Here is a 9,387-nt window from a genome sequence, read left to right on the forward strand (position 1 = left end):
AAGGTATTATAATACATTATTCTGTTATTCTGATGATTTCGTCAGCTGTTTTAAATATTTTGTATTAGGTTTGCATATTTTTTAATTATGACAATGTGACTAAACTTTATTACAGTATGTCAGTATGCTCTTCTTCAGATTCTGTTGTGTAATAATTTATTTCAGTGAATTTTACACCAAGAGGTTTTATTTTATCCTTTGCCTTCTGTTTTTTTTTTTTTTTTGAGTTTGTTGTTGATGCTTCAAAGAGAAGCCAGTGATTCTTTTAGTGCACTGAAATTCACTATCTATTACCTAAAATTATTATTATGTTGTATAAAGTCTCAAAAACATAAATGTTTGATTTATTGACCCCAAAATCAGCTCTTGGAATATTTGTAATGTTTGATGGACAAGATCACTCGGTCTTCCACAACCAGCTCCTGGTAACGTTGAGATTGGTATGAACTGGTTGCAGAAAGACCAAAGTACAGACATACAGAAAGCAAATTACAAATGCAAAAGTTTTTATTTACTGAGTAAATGTCACATTATTAAATGTATTTTCTAATAGTAGCAGAACTTTCAGGTAACACCAATTTCTGAAATCTTAAAAAATTTAATTTTTTGTTAACTAACCAACTTCTTAAGTTCATTTAATTATTAAACTTTAAATCAACTATATTCTGCATTACTCAAGACATTGTTGTCTGCTAAACAATTCAAATATTCATTTAACTGTATTCTTCTCCCATGTTTTTTTTTCCCAGAAACATTTGATTTAACTATTAATCTCATACACCACACAAAACAAGAAGATCAGCGTAAATGAAAAGTATTTTTTTGATGAAGACACACATTATGCTTTTTCTGGTAATCAGTCTAGTTCTGACAAATCAACAAGGAAAAAAATAGGTAACTCTTAACCAACGCAGTTCACTTTATGCTCAGAAACAGAAGCATTTTACAAATACTGAGCCATGGGGTGATCAGACCAGAGAGGCAGGCTGGACAGCTTCTCCTCAGTGGCTGTTTCGATGGGCCATCCCCAGGCTTTGAAGAATCCAGTCAGATTCATGTTGACAGTCTGAGAGAAGGTCTCAGCGTACAGGTTCATCTTCCCTTCGTTGTCACTGGGGAAGTTGCTCATCTTGTGGTAGGCAGCAAACACCTTCTTAAAGGCATCCCAACCAAACCTTTCTTGGAGCTACATGGAAGAAAACAAATAGTGAATCGAATGCTCTAATTCCATTTGTTCACACAGAGAAGGACTTCTATGTGATTCTGACGGTAGTTGCATGTAAAAAATACAAACAACTGAATGTATTTTTTGCTGAACAGGTAGTTTATGTTGCCTGTATAAAGTATAATCATGGGTTAATTCTTGCTAATGTGTAATATAAGTCACAACAGTCAAGTTGACCAAATTTATGATGGACCTCTGCCTTTCAGTGGATGAGTTGATGAGCCAGTGTAGTGATGCACTTCTATTACAAAGCAGATACTAATGCAACAAAGTTCATATTTTCTGCAGAACAATTTTTAGTACATTTTTTTCTTACCTGCAAGTATGTCTCCAGAGCAGTCCAAACATCCCAGTCACTGAGCTTCTTGCCTCCCTGAACATACTGTTCCACACACTGCTTCCGACTTGCTGAGGTCATTGACTCATGAGCCTGCAGTACAGAGATTTATCTGATCTCATGAAAAGGAAACAAAACTTCACAATGTGATCCAAATTACAGTTAAATTACAAGTATTAGATTTATGTTTGTTTTAACACATTTTAAATTTTAAAGGCAACTTCAAACATGAGATTTCTATCAAAATGTTAAAGTGATGCCCTTCAGTCACTCAAACACTGATCAGTTTTTTGAATTATGTTTGATGAAAAAACTTCATAGGTTCCTCTGGGGGAATTACCAGTGTCAAAATAGCTAAGTAGGCCCTCCCTTTTTGATTGACACATCTTTTGACCAATCCAGGTGAAAAAAAAAGTGTTGGATTTCTATTTTCCAACTTCAGTAACTACATACTTGTTATAGTTACAATAATCTGACTGCTGAGGTAAAAAAAAAAAAAATCAGTAATACCTTTACAGAGAAACCAAGCTTTTGTGTGCTCCAAAGAGTTCAAGAACAGCATCTAATTTAGTTTGGGTATGCCTCTTTCCAGGCGTTTTAGTCATTTTGAGGGTGACTGTTAAAGACTTAAATATTAAAAATAAAATAAATGTAGACCCTAGTATCTTTAAAAAGGAGTGAATAATGATTGCCACCTTGCCCGACAAAGAAACACAAGCCAACCCAAACTATATTTATCAAAAAGAAGTCTTAAAAGTAGTCAGGGTGTCAGCCTGACGGACAGAAACTGGGAGTTTGTTTCACAAGAGAGGAGCCTGAGAACTGAACGATCTTCCTTCTGTTCTACTTTTAGATACTCTAGGAACCACGAGTAAACCTGCAGTCAGAGAGCAAAGTGCTCTGTTAGGAAGATATGGAACAAAAAGATCTTTAATATCTCTGTATATTCCTTTTTGCTATTTGTGCTGCCCTCTCTCCATGTTCGTTTCCCTCTTTGCATACTTACAACATTCTGTAGTGAGCTACTACAGAGTAATCTTCAAATAAAAATGCAAACAAAGACTAAATGCCAGTTTTGTGAAATAAATCTAGAAAATTGATAGGATTTCAATTGAGTCTGTATTTTTATGTGTAGTACCCTAAGACAACTTTTTTTGTGAACTGTCACAGACGTAATATACTAACTGAATTAAGCTGATAACAATTATACTTGTTATTCCAACTATAAATAAATCATCTCAAGTCACTGCTATCATAAATGTTACAAAGGGACCAGGGTGGTCCTCCAGACAACTCTGACACAGTCAGTTCCTGTCAGAATATTAAACAGAAGTCAAGAGGTTTTAGAAAAACTTGTTTCTGTGAACTTTTGTCTGATTAAAAACAAACAACCTTACCTTTGCCCTGTTGACTCCGAGCACCTCTTCACTGACATACACTGACCACAGGTTGCATGTGGCCTCTGTGGTGTTAGGGGGAAACTCCCAGCAGCTTCTCTGCTGGTTGTGTCCCAGTTCATGAAGTTCTCCCCACAGAGCGAAGGAGCTGGCAGTAACTGGTTTGAACAGCATTGCTGCTTCAGAAGAATGCATCATAACGGGATAGCCTGCATGCATCCAGCCTAAAAGAAGAAAGCATACCTTAGTTAATGACACTGTCTGAACTTGCAAATCATGTTGCTGTTCACTAACTAGGACCGGGGTGTCCCATCCTGGTCCTGGAGGGCCACTATCCTGCATGTTTTAGTTGTTTCTCTGCTCTTCAGCAGGTCTTCAAGTTCTTCAGAAGCCTGTCAATCACTAAGTCATTCAGGTGTGTCACAGCAGATAAACATTTAAAACATGCAGAATAGTGGCCCTCCAGAACCACAGTTGAACACCACTGGACTTGGGGTTCTGGTTATGATCTGGAGGTTGAACTACAGACCAGTAGGTGTGTTGAAGACAAAAACACTCAACAGACTTGTCACCATTGTGAATGATGGTCACTGAATGCAAACTTCCCTTGTTGAAATTCAACACAAACTCATTGCACATTCAGAAATGCATCTTTAGCTGTCTCTCTTAAAGAATTAGGTCTATATACTATATGACCTCCATTTTCTACTAATGGAAAGTTTGGACTGCAGAAAGCTAACCCCTTTTTTTTTAGAATGGTGCTTTCATGTGAAAATCGAAAGTTAGGATAAAATGTCTGATTTTGAGCTAAACAGTAGTTTTCTGTTAATTTGTATTTTCTGTAGAGATTCCTCCAATTGTTTAACCTGAATTTATAAATTTTCATTAAAGAAAAGGTCTTTTTTTTCTCACCTTACCATTCTCATACAAGTAATATAAAAAATGTCCTTGAATATGATTTAAAAAGTATTCTTACCTGCAGAAATCTGCACATCAGCTACAATGCGTTCTTTACGAATGAATTTGTTTGGTATTGCAGCCAAATCTGCAACACCCTTCATGATGTCATTCCAGAGTCTTTCCACCTCAAGAGGGAAATCCAGTTCACGAATAACAGCTGATGGCACAGTGAGGATGATGTTCTCAAACTCAAACTCTGCCCAGGGTGCAGGAGCTTCACGTATCAAAGACCAGTCTTCTGCTTTGGTCACACCTGAAGTGAAACAAGATGAGGCAGTTTAAAAAGCTGTGGCAGTAAGAAGAGTTTTTAGTTGTTTTGAACATTAGTATAACATCATCAACGGTAAGATGATGATGTCAAATTAAACCAATTTTATTTACAAAGCTCAATTTAAAAAAAACTGCTTCAGGACAGTTCTGACTGAAGGGGTGGGGAGGATAGTCATGGTTATGACTGAAAACATGCAGTGTTCATTGGTCTGTAGTATAAAGCAGGTTGAACATATCTAGGTCAAGTTTAAGTATTAGGATTTCACAAAGTGGTACGAAGGAACCCCAAAATGCAGATATTTTACGAAGAACTTTCTTCTGGAGAAACTTACCATAAGAAAAGTGTAGAGAATGGCACAGGCCTCTTACAAGACATTGTAACAAGTTTGGCTTCAGCATCTTTCAAGCATTTTTTATCTTTCTTGGGTTAGTCTTTCACTCCTGTACTTTCAAATGACTTTCAAATGACTGTGAAATCATGTGAAGCATTGCCTTGGTTGGCACTGAAATTAAGTGTGTTTTTAAATATTACAAGTTGACCACTTCAGGCTTCCTAGACATCTCAAGGGACATTGTTAAAAGTTACCCCACAGATGGAATAGTCAACAGAGTGAAGACATGAACTACTTCTGATTCAATGCCTGACACTTTATAAGTCAACTACTGACAGGTCTCAGCTAGAATGTCAAAATTGGAGAAACAATCATTTGCATCACTCTGTTGACATGTATGAGTCCTCTAATCATTTAAATTAAATATATGTTACCAAGCTCATGTGACAGTTTTAATAAAATAAAAAATATCAGTTTAAATTCAGGAATTTTATTACAGTAACTGCTCACACTCCTTTACATGCTTTCTTCTGCCCTATGCTGTCACAATAGCCCCACAATAGTATTAACAGCAGCAGAGCAGAGCAACAAATGTATTCACCGTGTAACTCGGGAAGACAATACATGTGGCCAATAGATACACTGTATACAGTTTAGCAGTAAGTTTATAGCATGAGATGAAACACTTACCAGTCTTGTAATAAGGAGCAGGCACAGCCACCTCCACCACGACCTCTTCTTCCTCCACCTTTACATCAGGTGGAGCCACCAGATAGATGAGTCCACCCCACATGTTCCAAACCTGCACCCTTTCTGATGCAACAGGGAATCTCGTAATAACATTTGGTGCTCTAAACAACTCTTCTTTGTCCAGTTCATCACTTTGACAGCCAATCTGGATCTGGAAAACACAAACCATTCATTACTTTATTAGAAAATGCATATGGTATTATTTTGCAACATATTAAGAGAATCATGTTTGTTATTTCAGTTTATGCACACTACCATCCATTTCCTGTTTACAAGCGCCGGTGGTATGGTCATCCAGATTTTCATGCCTGGAGAGAGGTACAGACCTGTACTGATCCACTCCTCATTTTCTGCAACACAAGCAGAAACAAAACAAAATAAAATCATTCATATAAAATGGTAGAAGGGAGGTAATACAATAAAACTCTCTGCTGCAGCATACAACACTATAAGAAGATATCTTTCATATTTCAAATTTATATCACTTGTTTTTTTAACAATAGTGAGCTCTGACCTGCTGTTTGGGCATTAATCTTGATCTTTAGGTTGTTGACAACAGGTAGTGTTGGGATGTTTTTGATGAGAAAGGGCAGGAGGGCATCCTGGCTTAGGGAAACATTATACACTTTGGTCCCAAGATTGAGAAGCATGAGGTCCTTGGTACTGCTCACAGGGTTCTGCTCACTCACCTTGAAATGGAGTTCATTAGAAACACTTAGAGAACATTTCTGCATATTATCAGTTGATGATGAGTTGAAAGAAAACATTTTAGAATCAAACTGGTTTAATGATGAAAGAAAAAAAAAAAAGTTTTGCAACAAAAAATCATAGATGCACAAAAACACAATGGTGTTTTTGCTCAATAGTTGTTATGCCTTCCACCCTTCCCCTCCCATATTATGCCTGGAACTTGGAGAAAAAAATCTGTTTTTAATTTTAGCACACAGATGTTTCTTGACCATGAAAGCATTGAGGCATCACTGGAAACTTCTAGGCCTCTTCATTGTAACTTTTTGCAGCACATTCAGACAGAGAGTACACCATTTAACTGGGTAACAAGAAATTCCAATACAGTGTTTAATAACTAAAATTACATAAAAGACAAAAAAAATGACAGTTTTACATTAGTCTCAAGAGCTGTACAATGAATGTTTTCTTACTAATTAAGTTCAACCACAGCTAACATAGATGATGATGCACCCATTCAGTGTCTTATCATGTCACAACATGTCACAGTTTTACAGACCGTTAAATCAAATTGTAACACAATTCTTGATTTATCCAGAATAGCTGATAAAGAGATAGAAGAGATTTGAAAAAAAAAAAAAAACAGTAGCGTGCTATTTCACAAGATGTTTTTGTAGTGTTTTTTGCTTTTGTGTTTTACTTTCAATTGCAAATCCTTTTATATTTTAGATTAGTTTTGTGATTGTTTTGGTAACAACTGACTATCTTTCATATTTTAATTTAATACAATTAGAGCTTCATGTTACCTACCTGTGGCATCCCCACCTTCAAGATATCAGTGAGGATGGACAGAATCTGTGTGTAGGAGTAGCTGTCATAAGCCTTCATGCTCAAGAAGTGGACACACTCCATTTCCAGTTGTTTTAAGTGCTCTTCATCTTGCTTGGTAAGTTCCCTGCCCTCAAGAACATGACCAGCAAAGCGATGCAGAAGACGGCAGAAGTGGAAGAAATTAGCCTGACTTGGCTCAGGAGCTTTGAAGACACCGTTACCAATGATTTCTTCCAACACACTCAAGCCCATTCTGTTTAGGATCTTGTTTCCTGAAACACAGTAAATAGACGTGTTTGACATGTAGCTCCTTCCAGCCCAAACTAACTAACCTTATTTCTCAGCTGGAGTCATAGTTCTGGTAGGATCTCTCTATTGGCTTTACTAATGTTAAGTCTTTGTGTTTGTTTTTCTCGAGGTGCCTGTTTGTGTGAATCTGGTATGTTATACTTTTTCAATTTTATTCTTATCAATGTCTCTGAACCCAACTTCAAAACATTATCATCTGCCTTCACCTTTTGGGGGCAGGAAATAATAAATCTAAATAACAAGAAACTAAATAGGAAGACAATCATAACTCAAAAATAATCTGAAAACCCAAACACCATGATGTGCAGTTTGCATTTTCAAGGTCATCATGCAAAACTGTGTTTGCAGGCCTGATAAGAGTCCAGTGTAACTTTAAACAGATGCATATATGGTCAGCTCTCTACAGGATGTATTGTTTTATTACTGTGTCAGTCTATTTCCCTGGTAGTTAATCCTGAAATTCAAATTTAAGAAAAAGATTATCACACCTGAGAAGTCTTGCAGTGGGTTTTGCTGTGGGTGTTCTTGTGCCCACCACCAGGCATGTCCACCAATCAGCAGGCCTCCTCCTTCTGCCACAAAGGCTTGGATTTTCTCAGGATCTTCTTCACTGTATGCTGTGCACACATAAACACTCAGGTCTTGCCTGAATGTTGTCTTCTCACATTCTAACCCTAAGTTGGGTAAAATGTTGACCTCTGGACGAAACCCTATGACCCCATTCCTGCCTTGGTCCAGCCAACGAATTGCATTATTCCAAAATGATGCCAGTTTCTATAAATATAGGGAAAGTTAATTGTACGTCAGAAAAGGTGAAGAAAGCTTTTTAAAATTCAACACAACACAGATAACCAATGTAAAACAGCATTAAGTTATAAAAGTATATATATTTTATTGTATGCTGGTGTAGATTCTCAGTCATCCAGGCCATGGTAAGTTCAAAAAAGGTTAAAAAACAAAAACAACTGAACTTCTATTCTGTAGTTGAAGACGTTTCGCTTCTCATCGCTTCTCAACTCCACACTCTCTATTTCTGAATTGAGAAAGCTCCTCGGATGAGAAGCGAAACATCTTCAACTACAGAAGAGAAGTCCAATTGTTTTTGTTTTTTAAACCTTTTTTGATCATTTCATTGTAATTGTATTCCTTGATATTTAGTGTTTTATTGTAAAAAAAAAAAAAAAAAANAAAGTCATGTGACTTATCTGCTGTGCCACCACTACTGTACCTCTTCATATCACTTTTCCACATCACCTTTCACCCTGAAAGTCCTCTACTTTTATTTAACTCCTGTTAGCGATTAGCTAATACCAGTCTGTGATAAAGCAGATATTGCCTGCCACAAATGTGGACAAGGATGAGGAGTACTGGAAGTGCATTAATTCAAATGGAGGGTAAAGAAAATCTAGATTTTAGCTCCACAGATGTAAATATTATCTGGGAAAAGATGTGTGTTATCACCTTAGATATATATGGAAAGGGTTTACTTCATTTTTCACTTCTGTACAACAAAAATTGAGCTTGTCGACAACAAGGTATTATAATACATTATTCTGTTATTCTGATGATTTCGTCAGCTGTTTTAAATATTTTGTATTAGGTTTGCATATTTTTTAATTATGACAATGTGACTAAACTTTATTACAGTATGTCAGTATGCTCTTCTTCAGATTCTGTTGTGTAATAATTTATTTCAGTGAATTTTACACCAAGAGGTTTTATTTTATCCTTTGCCTTCTGTTTTTTTTTTTTTTTTGAGTTTGTTGTTGATGCTTCAAAGAGAAGCCAGTGATTCTTTTAGTGCACTGAAATTCACTATCTATTACCTAAAATTATTATTATGTTGTATAAAGTCTCAAAAACATAAATGTTTGATTTATTGACCCCAAAATCAGCTCTTGGAATATTTGTAATGTTTGATGGACAAGATCACTCGGTCTTCCACAACCAGCTCCTGGTAACGTTGAGATTGGTATGAACTGGTTGCAGAAAGACCAAAGTACAGACATACAGAAAGCAAATTACAAATGCAAAAGTTTTTATTTACTGAGTAAATGTCACATTATTAAATGTATTTTCTAATAGTAGCAGAACTTTCAGGTAACACCAATTTCTGAAATCTTAAAAAATTTAATTTTTTGTTAACTAACCAACTTCTTAAGTTCATTTAATTATTAAACTTTAAATCAACTATATTCTGCATTACTCAAGACATTGTTGTCTGCTAAACAATTCAAATATTCATTTAACTGTATTCTTCTCCCATGTTTTTTTTTCCCAGAAACATTT

General features: G+C 36.0%; 1 protein-coding gene across 1 annotated transcript; it reads right to left on the minus strand.

Annotated features, from left to right (window-relative positions):
• Positions 1-602: 602 nt before the first annotated feature.
• On the minus strand, positions 603-7,868 carry LOC108244425 (TRPM8 channel-associated factor homolog). The gene is made up of 9 exons (XM_017430619.3): positions 7,587-7,868; positions 6,769-7,061; positions 5,786-5,960; positions 5,527-5,621; positions 5,212-5,422; positions 3,936-4,172; positions 2,960-3,183; positions 1,542-1,655; positions 603-1,186 (listed from the first exon to the last, which is right to left on the minus strand). Exons 2-9 carry the CDS (start codon positions 7,039-7,041, stop codon positions 944-946), a joined length of 1,572 nt encoding a protein of 523 aa, XP_017286108.2. The 5' UTR covers positions 7,042-7,061; positions 7,587-7,868; the 3' UTR covers positions 603-943.
• Between the last annotated feature and the right edge of the window lie 1,519 nt (positions 7,869-9,387).

This window comes from Kryptolebias marmoratus, linkage group LG2, assembly GCF_001649575.2.
Source record: "Kryptolebias marmoratus isolate JLee-2015 linkage group LG2, ASM164957v2, whole genome shotgun sequence".
In the NCBI taxonomy this organism is placed as follows: domain Eukaryota; kingdom Metazoa; phylum Chordata; class Actinopteri; order Cyprinodontiformes; family Rivulidae; genus Kryptolebias; species Kryptolebias marmoratus.

Bases quoted from the DNA above. Each gene is read 5' to 3' on its own strand.
- LOC108244425 (XM_017430619.3), bottom strand. From the start codon at position 7,041: ATGGGCTTGAGTGTGTTGGAAGAAATCATTGGTAACGGTGTCTTCAAA. The intron at 5,961-6,768 runs GTAGGTAACATG...CTCCATTTCAAG, and splicing joins TGAAGGTGGGGATGCCACAG to GTGAGTGAGCAGAACCCTGT. The intron at 5,423-5,526 runs GTAGTGTGCATA...TGTGTTTTCCAG, and splicing joins TTGTAAACAGGAAATGGATG to ATCCAGATTGGCTGTCAAAG.